The sequence below is a fragment of the Diorhabda carinulata genome, chromosome X (assembly GCF_026250575.1).
Source record: "Diorhabda carinulata isolate Delta chromosome X, icDioCari1.1, whole genome shotgun sequence".
Lineage (NCBI taxonomy): Eukaryota > Metazoa > Arthropoda > Insecta > Coleoptera > Chrysomelidae > Diorhabda > Diorhabda carinulata.
Window position 1 is genome coordinate 2,930,247 of NC_079472.1, and position 20,929 is coordinate 2,951,175.

At 33.2% G+C, this 20,929-nt stretch overlaps 2 protein-coding genes across 3 annotated transcripts; one reads left to right on the plus strand and one right to left on the minus strand.

Annotated features, from left to right (window-relative positions):
• Nucleotides 1-230: 230 nt before the first annotated feature.
• On the plus strand, nucleotides 231-4,643 carry LOC130901675 (uncharacterized). The gene is made up of 2 exons (XM_057813206.1): nucleotides 231-354; nucleotides 1,470-4,643. The coding sequence occupies exons 1-2, from the start codon at nucleotides 270-272 to the stop codon at nucleotides 2,066-2,068; spliced, it is 684 nt and encodes a 227-aa protein (XP_057669189.1). The 5' UTR covers nucleotides 231-269; the 3' UTR covers nucleotides 2,069-4,643.
• LOC130901671 (DNA-directed RNA polymerase II subunit RPB1-like) lies at nucleotides 3,591-19,177 on the minus strand. Of its 2 annotated transcripts, none has more exons than XM_057813203.1 (5): nucleotides 18,783-19,177; nucleotides 15,411-15,785; nucleotides 11,473-11,520; nucleotides 10,306-10,362; nucleotides 3,591-9,386 (listed from the first exon to the last, which is right to left on the minus strand). In XM_057813203.1, exons 1-5 carry the CDS (start codon nucleotides 18,904-18,906, stop codon nucleotides 8,431-8,433), a joined length of 1,560 nt encoding a protein of 519 aa, XP_057669186.1. In that variant the 5' UTR covers nucleotides 18,907-19,177; the 3' UTR covers nucleotides 3,591-8,430. The 2 variants fall into 2 exon arrangements, with proteins under 2 accessions (XP_057669186.1, XP_057669185.1); XM_057813202.1 differs by lacking the exon at nucleotides 18,783-19,177 and adding an exon at nucleotides 15,868-16,118.
• Nucleotides 19,178-20,929: the final 1,752 nt, after the last annotated feature.

The window sequence follows — 20,929 nt, forward strand, 5'->3', positions numbered from 1 at the left end:
CTATCCCTTGGTCTTTCGGAGCTCTCATCTTATTTTTATTATTGATTGAATCAAATCTTTCCTGGAATTTGACAGCTTTTAATATTTATGTAATAAAATATAATCATCCTACCGATTTACAACTGGTTAATTAAATTTTTGCAACGATTTTCATGTATCGTATTTTATTTAAATTTAATCATGCCGAATAAAAATTGCGTTTATCATTTTATTAACCTTTCAAGAAAGTCATATTAACAGAGATAAATTGAAACCAATACGATTAAATTATGTTTGTTAATATTAAATTTTTGTTCCTATATTTGATTTTAACAATTTCGAGCTGTTCGTGCTGCCACAAATCCAAAAAACTATGTAAGTACGTCGAATATTTCCTTTTATAAACTTTATTTCAACATTTAATAGTTTTAATACTTGAAGTAGGTCGTCGTAGTCTGACGATAAGTTTGTTATTAAATACCTGCATCGTCCAGTCATTACAACTTTGGAATGTTATTTTTCTATGATCAGACTAAATTTTATCGATGATATAGATGAAGACCGCAGGAATTTGTAAGTTATCCGCATAGACCCACCAGAAAAAACTAGGTGAGTCAAATCCCACAACCTCTATGGCTAGTGCACTTGAAAGGACCTTCAAATCGTTCATGAAGAATATCTGGTTGTACACGTGTTGAAACCACGTGTTTGATGTCCATATAATCTAATTCTGGTCATGAAAAGTTGGTTAATATCGATCTATAGCACTTGTTCTTCAAGCATGATGCAACTAACCTAACATCTACATCAATATCTTTTTGGAAATGTTCTTAAAGATTTTGTCGATCAGTATATTCCTAAATTCGAGTCCAGACACGGAATTCATTTGATTTTTTTAATTGTTCATGATCTTTTATCTGATTTTAGTTGATGTATAGATGTTGATTGATTGTTTAATGAACTAATTAACTCAAAGTTACCTACCAATGCTGCTTTGTACGAAGGCCCTTTGGTTTTTCAACCTCCGATGCGCTGCGAAGCTCTCGCGCTACACAATCCGCCATTGTTGACAGTCGGCGTTGTGCTCCAGACACGTTAACATGTCCGCAAGTATTGATGCTCCTACTTAATGTGAATTCCGAAGTGTGAAGGGAATATTGTTGCAGAAATCGATGGGAAAATGAGTCGTGTGTATGGGGAAAACTTCATGAGTGATGGTGTGGAAAGTTTAAAGATGGCCGTAATGATGTGCGTTATGAAGGGAGCCAAGGACGCAAATATGTCGTTTCAGAATGTAAAATGGTGCCTGAGCAAAACATACAACAGCTTTCAATGTCAAATTTTGAATAACAGATCAATTGTATCATATGATTTTATTCCAATAGAATTATACGTGAACTACGCATGTCTGGGCCAGTCTCGTACATACATTTTTATAATGAATTACCTATAAATCCGTATTGCTATTCATGTATCTTTTCATATTTTAGATCAAAAAGATATATCATCGGAAACATCAGTGTTAGATACCGGAATAGGATCACTTGGTTTATTTCTGAGCAATTCCGTAAAACACCTACCGGTTCCAAGACGAAATTATCATTATCGAATCCATCATCATTATCACAACCGAGATAAAGTATTGAAAGAAATACACGTTTTGCCACGTGATATAACCATATGCGAAGGGAATCCAGGATCTTTCTGTCCCAATGGTACCTGGGCGCTTTGTACCAAAAACGGAGCAATCAGATGTATCAGTAGCTTATGGGATACACTAGGATGCGACGAAGGACCATACCAACATTGTGCTCAAGCTCAGCTTCCTTGTTTTCCTTATTTACCGGAATGTAGAAATGGAACGAAAAAATATTTCGAGATAGATATTCCTTGTATATCGATGTTAAAGATGTACGTGAATTTGGTTTATGTCAACGGTACTGTCATAGCTCAAGATTTGATCAAAATTTATCCGCCGGATATATTTTGTGTTACAGTTTTAGCTTTACCTGCCAAATTGACAGAAGGCGAAGAACTTTTTAACGATATTAATGATATATTTGGAGAATTCGCTGTTAAATTAATATAAATTATATTTTGTTGTAATAAATCGGATTAGACTCAAGATATTTTCCTATACAAGAAGCTTCAATTCTACCAACTACGTTAATTCTACTTACGTACAAGATAATGAGGATTATCTAGTCACTAATGTCTAAAACTCAATCTATCGTTTTTAAACGGAACAATATCCTGACGACTACCACGTAATTGCTTCATATTAAAAAGCAGAACAACCCCTACTCAATCATTTTCTCAAATATCACTGACACACAGATGGCGCTGTCATGTGACATATGACGTTTATGGAGTACTAACTATGTCAAAAATATCGGAACATTTTAATTGGTCAGAAAGAAGTGACAGTGTGTTAATTTATCATAGCTTCTTGAAGAAAAAAAATATTCTACAAGCTCAAAAGTGTTATCCGGACTCCGCTCCATCGAAAAGAACATTTTGTTATTCTTTTACTGAATTTAAACGTGGTCGTACAAACACCGATGACGGTGAACGTTCTGGTTGTCCAATTGATGTTTAGGTTAGGTTAGGTTAAGTTCGTTATATCTAATCGTAAATTGAAATAGCGTGAGATAGCTAAGACCGTAAAGATATCAGTATGTTTACAATTATGCATGAACATTTGACTATGAGAAAGCTTTCTTCAGCGTTTAAGTAAATCGTTCAAAAACAATAACGTGTTGATGATTCAAAGCAGTGTTAGGTTATGTTTACACGTAGTAAATCAGATTTTTTGCGTCCTGAATCAAAATGATTATCATCTGAGTGGAGTGCAACGGTGAACCAGGTCCTAAACGTCCAAAGGTACAATAGGGAAGGTTATGGCTTCAGTATTTTGGGATGCGCATGGAATATTGTTCTCCAAAAGAGAGAGACAATCAAAAACGAATATTACATAGATTTGTGGGATCATTCAAATGCAAAAATCAATGAAAATCGGTCTAATATGCCGAAAGACAAACCACTATTTCACCAAGACAATGTACCTATTCACAAATCGATGGCAACGATGTTTGAATTGAACGAATTGCTTTCTCATCCACCGTATAGTCCAGATCTGGTCTACAGTGATTACTGGCTATTCGCTGATCTCAAATTCAGATATTCAGCTCAGATGAAGAAACAATTACTGAAACTGGTGATTATATTGATAAATAAAATCGATTTTTGGCAAAAAATGTGTCACACTACTTATTAAATGAAGTTATGAAGAGAATATGATATATATCAAACAACGGCACAAAGTCCAATGGGATTAAATAGGGTATTCTGGCGGGCAATTACGTAGGTCACCTTCGGATCCATCGATTTGGTAAACTATTGAATATTTCCATTGAATGTTGCTACCCCGCTTCTCTGCATCCCCTAAGATCATTCTGGATGAAATTGTTTAGTATAGTTGATGCAAAGTTTACTCTCGTTTATCCAGTTATTTTCCAGTGGTTCCAGCTCCGAATATTTTACCGAAATTTGATATACGGTAATTTCATCAAAAGATTTGTTGGTTTGGATAAAAATCATACAAAAACGTACCATAAAAACTTTATTTTCATTTCTTACATAATAATTAAATGTGATAATATTTATTAACACAGAAACTTTTGGCAAAAACGTTTTTTCTCGTTAAGATCACAGAAAGTTGAACAATATAATTAAAGATAATTCTTATTTTCTATCGAGTTGTCTTTTATAGTATTTTTGTTAATATTAATTTAAAAAATTTCTACTACAAAGACTTCTTTCATTAATGTTAAACATTATTATAGCAAAAGAAATAAGTACTTTCAAGTTCTTTCTATTGATTCTAAAAAAACAAACTAGACGCTATCCATTTGAAACGTAACATTCTGACTCATTGTGGTGTGACGATGCTGTTACACTAGGTGTATACTGAGTTGTAGATAGGAGCAGATGAGCCAGATCCAGACTATCACATTTCAACAGAAGAAGTGTGACTATTGCAAAATAACAGAAGAGAACAATGTTGAAGTAGACGATGAAAAAACTGTTGAAGTAGTTAATGATAACAATGTTGAAGTAGACGATGAAAAAACTGTCGAAGTAGACGATGAAAAAACTGTTGAAGTAGTTGATGATAACAATGTTGAAGTAGACGATAAAAAAACTGTCGAAGTAGATGATGAGAACAATGTCGAAGTAGATGATCCTATTAACTACAAGCTTTAAATTAGTGAAGTCGAAGACTAAGTTGATTTTTCGATTGAAGATTTGGATTTAGAATAGCGCCAAAGAAAGACAACAGAAGATCAGTTTCTTCTAATCAGATAACAGAAGACACAATTCAAGTTTTTGTATGCAAAAAGTGTTCCATTATATACAAGGGTTATCCAAAAGGTTGAAAGGTTCTGTCATCGTTTTTATAAGGTAGATCTGGACGACTTGGAACTCTAATTAGTTCGGATAGAAGACGTTCTATGTTGAATATTTTCGGTAGACCAAAAGTATGGATAAGATAAATGCGAATTATTCATGGACAGGTTTATGATTGATTTTTTTTTGGAAGATTTGTTTGAAAAACATCCAAGGGATATAAAAGATCGAATTAATAAAGTTATATCTTGTTAGTCTAATTTTTTTATACTGTAACAGTCTATCTCTTAATTCCATTACAAATAGAAAGGATTTAGGTTAATTATTGTCTTTCAAAACCTACAGGGTAAGTCAGTATTAATAAAAACTCTCTCACGATTTATTGATATTGACAGGTTCGTTTATTAGGATGTGACGTAACTATAACAATTTTATAGTTCAATCAATTAAATCAATCAAGTTATCTAATGTATGTAAAGACTTACAGGGTGAGTCGACACTTTTCAAAATTACTGAAAATACGATTTTTATTGAATTTCATCATACATGAATGTAATTAATATGTTTTCATTGAATGTTGAATGATTTTTACTTGTAATTTACTTCAAGGAAGAAATCAAGTTACCCAATGTCTGAAAAATCTTACAGGGTGAGTCGATTCTATTCAAAATTACTGAAAATACGATTTTTATTGAATTTCATCATACATGAATGTAATTAATATGTTTTCATTGAATGTTGAATGATTTTTAGTTGTACTTTGCTTGAAACAAGAAATCAAGTTACCCAATGTCTGAAAAATCTTACAGGGTGAGTCGATTCTATTCAAAATTACTGAAAATACGATTTTTATTGAATTTCATCATACATGAATGTAATTAATATTTTTTCATTGAATGTTGAATGATTTTTACTTGTAATTTACTTCAAGGAAGAAATCAAGTTACCCAATGTCTGAAAAATCTTACAGGGTGAGTCGATTCTATTCAAAATTACTGAAAATACGATTTTTATTGAATTTCATCATACATGAATGTAATTAATATGTTTTCATTGAATGTTGAATGATTTTTACTTGTAATTTACTTCAAGGAAGAAATCAAGTTACCCAATGTCTGAAAAATCTTACAGGGTGAGTCGATACTATTCAAAATTACTGAAAATACGATTTTTATTGAATTTCATCATACATGAATGTAATTAATATGTTTTCATTGAATGTTGAATGATTTTTACTTGTAATTTACTTCAAGGAAGAAATCAAGTTACCCAATGTCTGAAAAATCTTACAGGGTGAGTCGATTCTATTCAAAATTACTGAAAATACGATTTTTATTGAATTTCATCATACATGAATGTAATTAATATTTTTTCATTGAATGTTGAATGATTTTTACTTGTAATTTACTTCAAAGAAGAAATCAAGTAACTTAATGTCTATAAAGACTTACAGGGTGAGTCGATACTATTCAAAATTACTGAAAATACGATTTTTATTGAATTTCATCATACATGAATGTAATTAATATGTTTTCATTGAATGTTGAATGATTTTTACTTGTAATTTACTTCAAGGAAGAAATCAAGTTACCCAATGTCTGAAAAATCTTACAGGGTGAGTCGATTCTATTCAAAATTACTGAAAATACGATTTTTATTGAATTTCATCATACATGAATGTAATTAATATTTTTTCATTGAATGTTGAATGATTTTTACTTGTAATTTACTTCAAGGAAGAAATCAAGTTACCCAATGTCTGAAAAATCTTACAGGGTGAGTCGATTCTATTCAAAATTACTGAAAATACGATTTTTATTGAATTTCATCATACATGAATGTAATTAATATGTTTTCATTGAATGTTGAATGATTTTTACTTGTAATTTACTTCAAGGAAGAAATCAAGTTACCCAATGTCTGAAAAATCTTACAGGGTGAGTCGATTCTATTCAAAATTACTGAAAATACGATTTTTATTGAATTTCATCATACATGAATGTAATTAATATGTTTTCATTGAATGTTGAATGATTTTTAGTTGTACTTTGCTTGAAACAAGAAATCAAGTTACCCAATGTCTGAAAAATCTTACAGGGTGAGTCGATTCTATTCAAAATTACTGAAAATACGATTTTTATTGAATTTCATCATACATGAATGTAATTAATATTTTTTCATTGAATGTTGAATGATTTTTACTTGTAATTTACTTCAAAGAAGAAATCAAGTAACTTAATGTCTATAAAGACTTACAGGGTGAGTCGATACTATTCAAAATTACTGAAAATACGATTTTTATTGAATTTCATCATACATGAATGTAATTAATATGTTTTCATTGAATGTTGAATGATTTTTACTTGTAATTTACTTCAAGGAAGAAATCAAGTTACCCAATGTCTGAAAAATCTTACAGGGTGAGTCGATTCTATTCAAAATTACTGAAAATACGATTTTTATTGAATTTCATCATACGTGAATGTAATTAATATTTTTTCATTGAATGTTGAATGATTTTTACTTGTAATTTACTTCAAAGAAGAAATCAAGTAACTTAATGTCTATAAAGACTTACAGGGTGAGTCGATACTATTCAAAATTACTGAAAATACGATTTTTATTGAATTTCATCATACATGAATGTAATTAATATTTTTTCATTGAATGTTGAATGATTTTTACTTGTAATTTACTTCAAAGAAGAAATCAAGTAACTTAATGTCTATAAAGACTTACAGGGTGAGTCGATACTATTCAAAATTACTGAAAATACGATTTTTATTGAATTTCATCATACATGAATGTAATTAATATGTTTTCATTGAATGTTGAATGATTTTTACTTGTAATTTACTTCAAGGAAGAAATCAAGTTACCCAATGTCTGAAAAATCTTACAGGGTGAGTCGATTCTATTCAAAATTACTGAAAATACGATTTTTATTGAATTTCATCATACATGAATGTAATTAATATTTTTTCATTGAATGTTGAATGATTTTTACTTGTAATTTACTTCAAGGAAGAAATCAAGTTACCCAATGTCTGAAAAATCTTACAGGGTGAGTCGATACTATTCAAAATTACTGAAAATACGATTTTTATTGAATTTCATCATACATGAATGTAATTAATATGTTTTCATTGAATGTTGAATGATTTTTACTTGTAATTTACTTCAAGGAAGAAATCAAGTTACCCAATGTCTGAAAAATCTTACAGGGTGAGTCGATTCTATTCAAAATTACTGAAAATACGATTTTTATTGAATTTCATCATACATGAATGTAATTAATATGTTTTCATTGAATGTTGAATGATTTTTACTTGTAATTTACTTCAAGGAAGAAATCAAGTTACCCAATGTCTGAAAAATCTTACAGGGTGAGTCGATTCTATTCAAAATTACTGAAAATACGATTTTTATTGAATTTCATCATACGTGAATGTAATTAATATTTTTTCATTGAATGTTGAATGATTTTTATTTGTACTTTGCTCGAAACAAGAAATCAAGTAACTTTATGTCTATAAAGACTTACAGGGCGAGTCGATACTTTTCAAAATTGCAAAAAATACGATTTTTATTAAATTCCATCGTGAGAACTCGTAATTTTGATAAAACGCATAATTATTCTTAATAAAAATTTATTCTCTTTATATACAATTATTATTTTCATGTTCATAAAAAAAACAAGTTGAGAAAATAAGTCAACATTCTTATTATTTCGATTGTTTGACGATTTATAAGCAAAAATTGAGTGAATACAGTGTGTTTCTAAATTCATGCGACAAAATTTGGTCTTTCTTATAACAAAATTTCCTAAGCCCACCCCTGCACCCTAAAAACTTGGTGACTTGAGTTGAGTTTTTATTTTTCAGTCTTCCTGTGATGGCGGGGTTAAATTACCACCACTTATTTACTGTTATTTCACTTAAATTTTAGCAAAAAAAAATAAAACCTCCATTGTAGTCGCTACAGCGTGATGGCTCGGAAAGGGGTGGGCTGAAGAAATTTTGTTACAAGAAATCTAGCACTTCACGCTAAGCCCAGCACTTTCGTAGCAAAACTACCGAAAATCTGATCAGCCTTTTCGATAACTTTCTCATTTTCAGGAATTTTTCTTTCTGCGGGTAGGGCTAAAATAGTAACGCAAAAAGTTTGAGGTGTAGTCGGTTGTGGAGTAGTAGTTACAGTTGAAACAGTAGTAGTACTATTAATATCGATACTAGTCGAATTAGTATCGACTATAACAACACTATTATTAACGTAACTGACGTTAGCGAATATTTTAGCAGTGGAAATACATGGTATAGTAACGTCAGTTGTTTTTTTCAAAGTTCCTGCACATTCTGGAGACGTATTATTCAAACAAGGTACCATACTTTTGACGCAATTCGTATTTTGTACATCGGTACATGGTACTGTAGTCGAAGCGCTAGCTACGCACATCACGGCTCCGTTATTGGTACATAAAGAGGTGGTATTAGATGGACAGAAAGATCCTGTATCCCCGACGCAAGTAACTACCGCGTTTGGTTGTATGGTAGCTTCTTTTGGTACCGTATTACTGTTGTGGTAGTAATGATGAACAGTGTAATGGTCGTACCTCGGTATTGGATCGTAATAACTGCTAGAATGATAATGGAAACTCGGAGATGTAAGTCTACCTAAGGAATAACCGAGGAAGAATCCCAAATTCCCGCTACCTGTATCTATAGTACTATAATGATAAGTAGGTACGTAAGCTGGTGGATGATAGTTATTATTAATAACGGTAACTCCCGGTGACGCGTGCGGGGTATATGCTGGAGGGGCGTGATAACTTCCTGGACTATAAGCTGGAGGAGCGTGATAACTTCCTGGACTATAAGCGGGATGTCCGGCCGGGCTGTAAGCTGGAGGTGGGAAGTTGTAACCTGTCGAAGGTGAACCGTAACCTGCTGGATTGTAGTGGGGATTGTAGGCTGGTGGTCGTTCTCCGTAATGCCCGCCTGAAAAAAAAAATCGTTAAACTAAATAAATCAGTAAGAAAATTGATGTACCAGGTGTGAATATCAAGTAACGAGTCTGCTAGCATGTAACAAGAGTAAGCGACTGTCAACTGTTCAGCCTGAAGCCTACCGCTTCTGTAGACAAACCAGTGTAGCCGTAGCACTTACAACAGTTGAAGGAATAACGATCAGTTAAAAGAATATGAAAATAAAAAAAAAATATACATCACTTAGTGGTGGAGGGGTTTACAAGTTGTAATAATTAATAATCAGATTGGCTTAAATATAACATTCAAGGTCAAAATCACTAAGAAACTCCTGGTTGTACAAAAATCAATGGAACGAGACATGCTAGGTTAGGTTAAGTTAAGTTAGGTTAGGTTAGACGTCATCCTCATGATGCAATTCCTCAATTCCTAACCTAAGATGAGACCATGATATGAAAAACCAACAGACACAACTTGAGCCCGACTAACCGACGATAGACATCAATAGACTCAAATGAAGAAATTAATGTTTTGGTTGATTAAAAATTTATTGCGATTTAGGAGAATGTCACTCAGATGTTATGATAAGATTATATACGTGGCAAATAAATATTTGTTCGTTTCAGAAGGAAACCCACGCGAAAATAAACGGCGACGTCATTGACCAATTTATTTAATTGTTTCAGTGCCTCCGTCCAGAGACGACATCGTCGTTGATAACGTTAATTGGTTTAATTGGCCTTATTGCTTATTAAACTAATTGATGATACGTTTCTGGAAAAATATTTGTCACGGATATCAATTGTATAATATTGGTTAACAACCATTCAATTAATAAAGCAAATATTAAAATAATGCTGAATAGAAAATAGAAAAGAATTACCTTTCAACGTAATTCAATAACGAAATAAAAGATTGAGGTTAAGTATTACCTGAAGGTGTATTTCCAACGCCAGCAACTGTTTTTGGAGGTCCAACCGCCCCTGTACCTAAAATATCAACAAAAAATATTAACAAGCACACAAATTTACATAAAATATCTATTTTGAGATAAGTTATACGAGGACTGCTACTTAAGTTTTGAGATGTGGCAACACTGATGTGAATACGTCAAATCTGTCATGAAGTTTGACATTTTAAATGAGCGTGGTATCATACGAGTGCTATTTGAGTTGTTAACAGATACTTGAAACATTCAACTTGGTATTAAATCAAATTTTCGACTTTTGGTGATGAAGAACCATCTCGAACCACTCTGTGTCACTAGTTTTCCGAATTCAATCAATCGAATTCATGAACCTACGCTTATGAATCCGTACGTATGGGTCTTCCAAGATCGACCAAATGCAACAGAAGTTGTTAACGCACGAAGAAAATGGTCGCTAGTTTTATCGGGAAAACTGGACATGTCACCACTGTTTAATCACAGCAACATAGGTCAATTGTGAATGGTAGACCAGCATTTGTTTACCAGAAGTGTTCGAAAAACTCAGGGAAACCAATCGCAGAAGACAATCCACCACGACAATGCGGACTTTCGCAAATTAGTTCAAACGAAAACATTGATGGGTCAACAGCCGTTGGTATCCAATGATTTCTTCATGGAGAATATTTTGAAAAACTATAAAGTCATGTCTCATCATCATCATCATCATCAAGCCTTTCAATCCCATGGATTATGGCTATCGGTCTTGGCGCTTTAAATCCTTTATTTTTAGGTGGATCAGTCCTCGTTTTCTAATTTTTATTTTCTCTACAGTTTGTCGTTTGTTTTGGGTGCTTTTGTTATTTTCGGTTCCGGCATTTTGCTCTATATTGAGTGCTCCAATGGGATCCATTGCGTTATTCTTTTGGTCATTTCAATTGGTTTTCTTCTCATTATATAACCAGCCCGATTGAGCCTTTGTGCTTTCAAGTATCTTACTATATTCTCCTTCCCCAGTTCTCTCTTTATTTCTTCGTTTTTCTTCGCTCTTCTTTCTCCTTCCTGTGGTGTGTCATTATCTTTCTTTCGGTTCTTTTCTCTTTTATAAATATTTGGTTTTATTTGTAGTAGCAGCCTTCGTAAAAACATAAATCAATTATAATCAAGTACTTACCGTGTCCCGGGGATCCTGGTGGAACGAATCCTATTGGTCTACTAATTGCTGGAACAAGCGATCAAATAAAGAATTTAGTTTTAATTCACTTCAATCAAAAGTTAGGGATACAACAATTGTAGGATAAATCTAATCGTAAATAAAATTAAACTGGAATTAAGAAGAAATCAATTTTGAAATTTGGTTTTTACGTTAAAGGCTCTATGAGCAATTGAGATGTCCATAGTTTCGATTTACGAAGAACTACAACTTTTAGTACTTGATCTATCAAACTCCAACGAAGATTTCAAGCAAACGATTCTTTCTGAAAACTTCACCGCGATCATATCCATCGATTTAAATCGAAGAGCATTAACTATAAGTTCTAAAACTGCTCAGTATTTGGAAAGTTTTATGGATGGGTGCAATTGGTGAGCAGATTTTCATATAGAGTAATTTCCCTCTAAGGACAATGTTTCAAGCTTCACCAATGAATCGATGACAAATAATCCAGTCGTTTGGGCTTTATAGCCACTCTGCACGTAAATCTGGAAAATATTTTGTACAAAGAAGACTATTTTTGGGCGGTTCTTATATCCTACTTCCCTAGGAATACCATTTTAGGCTTTAGTCCCAATTTCTTGCCAAAAATCACACTAGTTTTCGCAATTACCTTGTCGAGGTGATGGTTCCAAGTATCCAGGATGACTCCTAGACATTTTTCTTCATTGGAGATTATTAATTTAGTTCCCTTAAGGATAGATACTCTTATATTTTCCTTCCTTCTTCTTGTGAATGGGATTTATGATGTCTCTGGTGGATCATAGAGCTAGAAGACTCGTACAGGCTCAAAGCACTATTTTTAACCAGGAAGATACAACTGTAAATTGGACCATTTCTTTTAAGTAATACGGCTAAGGGAACTACAAGTATAAACAAAAATTTTGTGCAGGTTCTCTTGCAGCTCGCGCGGACTAATATTTGTTTGCTGGCAGACGGATAATCGGCGTCCTTCGTTCGCTAGGTTTTGTAGACGATTTCCAAACGTGAAATGAAAAAAGTGGAAGAGCAAATCAAGAAATTTATGCCAACGAAAGTTATCGTAAATGATAGAGAAATAATTATTAACCAGGTTCTTCAACTTTCCATGATAGACGGAAAAGTTTTTGCAGCATTAACAGACACATCTATACAGATTTGTGGAATACGAAAACGATGAAGTTTTGGAAAAACCACTTAAGGAAGATTGTAAATATGGGTTGTCCACACTTCATCCATGAATGGAACCGATCTTTTAAGACTTGTTTACCGTACGACAATAAGCAAATGGCAAGTTTTCGATCCCAACGATAAAATAGTTGTCAAAGAAAGGCAATAGGGATAAAAGGAAGACTAAGATCTGACATGGGGCTGTGAGTTGACATTCCCAAACCTAGCTTTTGGGACAACCAAAGACGGAATCACAGCCAGATGCTTTTTTGTGAACCCATCATTGGCGTCATCACCAAAATCAAGTATATAGATTTTCTGTAATATTGTAAACAATGTCTTGTTGGTATGGTGTAGAAATAGGGAGGAGATATAATAAAAGCTGATGTTCTTCCAATTGGAATGTTGTCCGGAGACTATTAGATTCCAGAAATAAAGATTTTAAAAACTAACAACAATTCAACACGGTTATAAAAAAATTATATTCTTCATTTTGTGGAATGGAACTTAAAATGTGTGTTTTTTGGTTCGTACATTCATACACACAAAAAAGTCGACAACAAGACATTATTCATGAGACACCCTCTATAAAATAAAGTGAACTGATAATTTTATTTCCAATAAATTTGTTCAAGATTTTATTAACATCAAGTTTGATCTAATCACAAATATAAAAATCGTCCATTTTTACACAAATAGGTTGTTTTGAACATTCGATTTTATTTCTTTATCAACCAATTAAATTGTTTGCCGCTACTATTGCTATCTTATCGTTGTAATAACAAACTTAAAGAATGTCATCTCAACATAATATTCCGATAAATAAACTTTTGACTTCCTTTAATTCAAAGAAACAAGACAATAACAATTTAGAATAAACAACGTCTGCAACTGGGATAAAATAAATATGATAATTACGTATTATTATCATTCGGGTTCTGTACAATAATTTATAAATATATGAGTGTATTACGAGGGTGGTCCCAGAGGTACCTGGTCCGACAAACAAAATATTGGAAAAAAATATTTTTATTTTTCAACGTAACCTCCTTTTAGGCATTAATTGTCGACATCACCTCTTCATTATTGAAAAATCTCTGACCATCGAGCCATTTTGCCATGTTTCCCAATCTGGGAATAAAAAATAATCCGAAGGGGCTAAATCTGGCGAATATGGTGCATGAGGTAGCAATTCAAACTTCAATTTATCAATTTTGGCCATTGGAATAATGTACGTATCAGCTGGTGCTGCTTGGTGCCGTTTTTGCTTGATTTCGTTCTTCAAACGTTGCAATAAATTCGCATTTTCAAGGTAGACAATGAAAAATCGATGCCGTGGCCTTGCCTGTAGATGGAACGGTTTTTGCCTTCTTTGGAGTAGGTTCTTCCGTTTCAGTCCAGTCCTGTTTCACTCCTGTTTTTATTCCATTGTTAACAAACGCGCCATCTTTAAGTTAATATGCGATGAACACACATTTTGAAATATCTGTTAGCTCGCGCAGTTTCAGTGGCCGATTATCCACTACCCCTTTATGGAACCCTTGTTTCCCCTAATTGAACAACTCTTTCACACACTCTCTTGCCAATACGCGGTCTTTGAGAAAGAAGAAATCACATAGTTTCAGTTCACATGACCTTTCGGGCCACTCGACGACTACTCGTCTGCCTATCCATTCTCCAAAATGCGCATTGATGTGAAGGAGAAGACGCGGATGGTAAACTCGATACAGCATGCGTTTCAGCATTCTTCGTAAAGAACGATCAGAGAAGACCGGTCGTCAAAATCGCGGCGCGTCGGCAACAGAGCCCGTTTTAGAGAATTTCTTTTACGTCTTTGGTTGCGGCGGGTTGAGAAGTTGTTGAAATTCGGTAAACATAGTTTCTTAATCCGCGCGAGGACCTGTTATCATGATACGATTGAAGATTTCATCGATAATTCAATATAAAAATATGCTGTTCCGGGCTTATCAAGCAAGAAGTACGAATACTTTCAAAGGAAAAACCCCCGTGGGGTAGCATTAGGTTTTTTCGACTTCTAGGATCGATATCTCGAAAACAAAGCGAGATATCGGCAATTTTTATTATTCATTTTTGGCCAAATCCTGGCGCCACAGAAATCAAACTAGTACCAAAACAAACAATAAAAAATTCTATCCAGAATCGATGGAATTTCATCATTATACTAAGAATACTCAAGAACATATAAAGTTGACCGGAAAGCAATGAAGTTTCTGCGCAAATTTAAGTGTCATCTGTCACATCGTTATGTACTTTCAAGTCTTGTCTCTCATTCTAAGGATATTGAGACTTGCTCACTTCGAAATCCATTTAAATCTAGTAATTTCTTAGATCTTACATCTCTATGACTTATATCGAGACAAAGACAGTTGGTTAGCTTTCAAACACCCTTGACTAACCTTAAACAACAATCTGTGCGAAGGGAACAAAGCCACATGCTTCAACGGCACCATACAGAACCGTTTTTTGTTCATTTGATCACTGAAGATGACCATACGAACGCAAAAGGCAGTAGCACCCTCCAGTGACTTACCAGAAGGTACTGGGAAACCAGGTTTACATCCCAATAGATGGATCTGTGCGTTTGGTGGATTATACGCGGAAATGTTCGTTTTGTTGTGGTAAAAATTGTTAATCTAGATCTTTATTGAATTCATCGCACTATGCATTCAAAATTTAGACACGATTCCAATTTGTAAAATGAGTCAAACGTTTATCTTCAACTTACTCACCTGGTGCATTATTCGAAGAGGAACTTCCTAGTGTAGATGATTGTTTAGGTGGACCAACAGGTCCTGGGTGACTGTCTCCGAATCCGATGGGTCTCGTGTTCGTATTACTCTGGGTGTTCCATCCGATTGGTCGATATACCGGAGCGGAAGGAAGAGGTTTGTAAGCTGGATACGAAAGACTGGCCGGATGGGATATAGATGGATGAGAATACGACGGTGATGGATGGGAGTAAGAAGGAGAAGGATGTGAATACGATGGGGATGGATGGGAGTAAGATGGAGAAGGATGTGAGTACGATGGGGATGGATGAGAGTAAGAAGGATGTGAGTACGATGGGTGAGAGTAAGATGGTGATGAATGGGAGTAGGAGTGTGCTGAAAATTATGGAAATACTCATTCATAAAAAAGTCTAAGACGTTAAAGAAAATTATATTGATTAATGTATATAAGACTTACAAGAACTGTGACCGTAGCTATGACCGTGACTAGAGCTGTGACTACTATGACTTGAGCCGTGACCGGTTCTACATTTTACGACGTTTATTACAGTGAAGGTAAACAGAATCAATGTTATTGAAGCGCGCATTTTGTTAAAACTGACAAATTGACTAAAATTACCCAGCGTCCATTTAAAAGTAAAACAGAATATTCGATTAAAATTTTATTTGTAGCTGAGGTCACTCAAAACAATTGATAAATTGGAGTACTGACGTTTTTGACGATTTGTGACGTAATAAGTATCTGAATTATCGAGCACTGTTGCCAAACTGTGAGATATTTATATCAAATCAAATATGTAGATCATTTTTTTGTCGAAAGGAAAATTGATGCCTTAAGTAGATCAGTTTACATAAAACGTTATGTTTTTATGCGGTTAGGAATATCCAATTCCGTATTTTATTATTATTATGTCTCCCATGACCTCAATAAATGGAAGCAGTTGATAAAACTTACTGAAAACACGAATTTTACGTTGTTAGTTATATTATTGACCTTAGCAACACTACCTGTCACTGATCCATGTAAACTTTACATTTTTGCATATAACCTTAACCGTATTTTATCAATTTTCGTAATAAAATTGGAAGCTCTCAAACAAATGAAGAAACAATTGAATTCTTAACCCCCAGAAGATCGAATTGATGAGAATTATACGTTGTTATTTAAATTTTTTACGTTGGCAGTGCTGACTGACTCTTATTGTCACCGATACTTCCGGTGTGAATTCTACGTTGTTGAACATAACCTCTACTACAACATTTCGTTGTTTTTTATGGCTACAATGAAAGCTCTTCGTCTATTGTTGAAGTAAATGAATTGTTAACCTGACAGAAGATCGAATTGATGAGAATTATACGTTGTTATTTAAATTTTTTACGTTGGCAGTGCTGACTGACTCTTATCGTCACCGATACTTCCGGTGTGAATTCTACGTTGTTGAACATAACCTCTACTATAACATTTCGTTGTTTTTTATGGCTACAATGAAAGCTCTTCGTCTATTGTTGAAGTAAATGAATTGTTAACCTGACAGAGGATCGAATTGATGAGAATTATACGTTGTTATTTAAATTTTTTACGTTGGCAGTGCTGACTGACTCTTATCGTCACCGATACTTCCGGTGTGAATTCTACGTTGTTGAACATAACCTCTACTATAACATTTCGTTGTTTTTTATGGCTACAATGAAAGCTCTTCGTCTATTGTTGAAGTAAATGAATTGTTAACCTGACAGAAGATCGAATTGATGAGAATTATACGTTGTTATTTAAATTTTTTACGTTGGCAGTGCTGACTGACTCTTATCGTCACCGATACTTCCGGTGTGAATTCTACGTTGTTGAACATAACCTCTACTATAACATTTCGTTGTTTTTTATGGCTACAATGAAAGCTCTTCGTCTATTGTTGAAGTAAATGAATTGTTAACCTGACAGAAGATCGAATTGATGAGAATTATACGTTGTTATTTAAATTTTTTACGTTGGCAGTGCTGACTGACTCTTATCGTCACCGATACTTCCGGTGTGAATTCTACGTTGTTGAACATAACCTCTATTACAACATTTCGTTGTTTTTTATGGCTACAATGAAAGCTCTTCGTCTATTGTTGAAGTAAATGAATTGTTAACCTGACAGAAGATCGAATTGATGAGAATTATACGTTGTTATTTAAATTTTTTACGTTGGCAGTGCTGACTGACTCTTATTGTCACCGATACTTCCGGTGTGAATTCTACGTTGTTGAACATAACCTCTACTACAACATTTCGTTGTTTTTTATGGCTACAATGAAAGCTCTTCGTCTATTGTTGAAGTAAATGAATTGTTAACCTGACAGAAGATCGAATTGATGAGAATTATACGTTGTTATTAATATTTTTGACGTTGACAATGCTGACTGACTTTTATTGTCACCGATACTTCCGGTGTGAATTCTACATTGTTGAACATAACCTCTACTACAACATTTCGTTGTTTTTTATGGCTACAATGAAAGCTCTTCGTCTATTGTTGAAGTAAATGAATTGTTAACCTGACAGAAGATCGAATTGATGAGAATTATACGTTGTTATTAATATTTTTGACGTTGACAATGCTGACTGACTTTTATTGTCACCGATACTTTCGGTGTGAATTCTACATTGTTGAACATAACCTCTACTACAACACTTCGTTGTTCTTTATCGTTATAATGAAATCTCTTAGACCACTGGATGAAATAAATTAATTTTCAACCTCTTAGAAAGTTGAGTTAATTACCAATCCATCATACAGCCTTGATTTGTATCCCAATGACTTGTTTTTCAAAGAGAGACTGGAAGAAACGCATTAGCAACAAATGTATTGGTATATAATTGAAAATATTTTGAAAAACTAATTTACGTTATAAATACTTGATGTGCTAAAAATATAAATAGCATTAAATGTATAGTTGAATTTAGACTTCAAATTCAGTTCTCGCATCTGTTTCGATTTCATAAACGTTTTGACAAATGGATTGAATTTAAACCGCTTAGTGTGAATATCGGTTAGTTTAACACACATGGTGTGGATATTATTAAAACAATTTCATCACGGAAATCAGTTTAAATCAACACTCTACGATATTAATTTCGTATTAAAACAAAACAAAGAGTGAATAAATCATTTTTGTTGCCCCCTGTATATCAATAACCAATTTTATAACCTATTTAGTTTTGTTCCAGATTTGAACGACCTCAATGTTATTTCTTTTTTTGATTGAATGATTTAAACTATTAACTTTCTCTATTACAATCACCTGATTCTTCGTTATTTGAAACAGTTTTGAATTTATTTATTATAAAGTTAGATTAAGAAAATATTTGTTATAAATCTGTATACTTACAAGAGCTATGACTGTATCCACCACCTCGACTACCCCCTCGACTTCCACCACCACCACGACGACCGTATACCAAACAAACGTTAGTCCATATTAGAATCACAAAAACTTTCGAAATTCTACACATTTTTTTTAATAATCACACATGAAAACACAGTTCAACGATAAACTTAAACAGACTAACTCTACATGTTGTTAAATCTTAAAAGACGAAGTCGACCACGCGGTTGCCTGATGTTCAAACAAATCCAATAAGTCCAATTAAAACAATTAAAGTTCTTATTCATAATAATTTAAACGAATAATACTGAATACAAAACTAACTATTCCTTGATACAATTCAATCTAAGACTATGAAAACTTCACCTATGAATTTGGTAAAAGTAACTTTGGCAACGTAGCGTGGTCAGTGTAATCAAATCGCTGAGAATACGAATTCGTGGTACTACAGTGAATCATCGTATTGGTACGTCAATCAATATTGTGGAAATATTGATAATTTATTTTTTAAATAAAATACAGGGTGTTTGAATATGATCCGCGCTTTATAATAACTATTAAATTAAACTTTAGTTAGTTAGACAGTTTATTTCCCTGAATTAACCTTTATAGACAATCCAAGAGCAACAAATAAAATATTTAATACGAATATTGACATTATTATTTCAATAAGAGATCCTGAAAAACTAATATTAGCGCTTAGGATGCATTATCCTTGACTCCATACGAAATAGGATCGAAATTTCTGGTTTCCCTTTATTCAGGTTGGGAAATCTTTTCCTACAGACTACTGTTTTGTGTCGGTGAGAAACTCTAAATGGTTTTATTCATCATCGTGATCATTTTCGGTACTAATCGAGCACAGAATTTCTGGTAGAGTGAGTACCAAACCTTCCCAGTACCATCTGAAAGCTTCTAAAGCAATCTGGTGAGTAAAATGAACTTATAGAAAAATGTTTGAGGATTTAAAAGCTACCTAAAATTATTCTGGCATCTTTTAACTGTCTTTAAACACTTTGAAGTTTCTTACAACCAACTAAACCTTTCCAGTACCATCTGGAAGCTTCTAAAGCAAGCTGGTGAGTAAAATGAACTTATAGAAAAATGTTTGAGGATTTAAAAGCTACCTAAAATTATTCTGGCATCTTTTAACTATCTTTAAACACTTTGAAGTTTCTTACAACCAACTAAACCTTTCCAGTACCATCTGGAAGTTTCTAAAGCAAGCTGGTGAGTAAAATGAACTTATAGAAAAATGTTTGAGGATTTAAAAGCTACCTAAAATTATTCTGGCATCTTTTAACTATCTTAAAATATTTTGAAGTTTCTTACAACCAACTAAACCTTTTCAGTACCATCTGAAAGCTTCTAAAGCAATCTGGTGAGTAAAATGAACTTATAGAAAAATGTTTGAGGATTTAAAAGCTACCTAAAATTATTCTGGCATCTTTTAACTATCTTTAAACACTTTGAAGTTTCTTACAACCAACTAAACCTTTCCAGTACCATCTGGAAGTTTCTAAAGCAAGCTGGTGAGTAAAATGAACTTATAGAAAAATGTTTGAGGATTTAAAAGCTACCTAAAATTATTCTGGCATCTTTTAACTATCTTTAAATATTTTGAAGTTTCTTACAACCAACTAAACCTTTTCAGTACCATCTGAAAGCTTCTAAAGCAATCTGGTGAGTAAAATGAACTTATAGAAAAATGTTTGAGGATTTAAAAGCTACCTAAAATTATTCTGGCATCTTTTAACTATCTTTAAACACTTTGAAGTTTCTTACAACCAACTAAACCTTTCCAGTACCATCTGGAAGTTTCTAAAGCAAGCTGGTGAGTAAAATGAACTTATAGAAAAATGTTTGATGATTTAAAAGCTACCTAAAATTATTCTGGCATCTTTTAACTATCTTTAAACACTTTGAAGTTTCTTACAACCAACTAAACCTTTCCAGTACCATCTGGAAGTTTCTAAAGCAATCTGGTGAGTAAAATGAACTTATAGAAAAATGTTTAAGGATTTAAAAGCTACCTAAAATTATTCTGGCATCTTTTAACTATCTTTAAACACTTTGAAGTTTCTTACAACCAACTAAACCTTTCCAGTACCATCTGGAAGTTTCTAAAGCAAGCTGGTGAGTAAAATGAA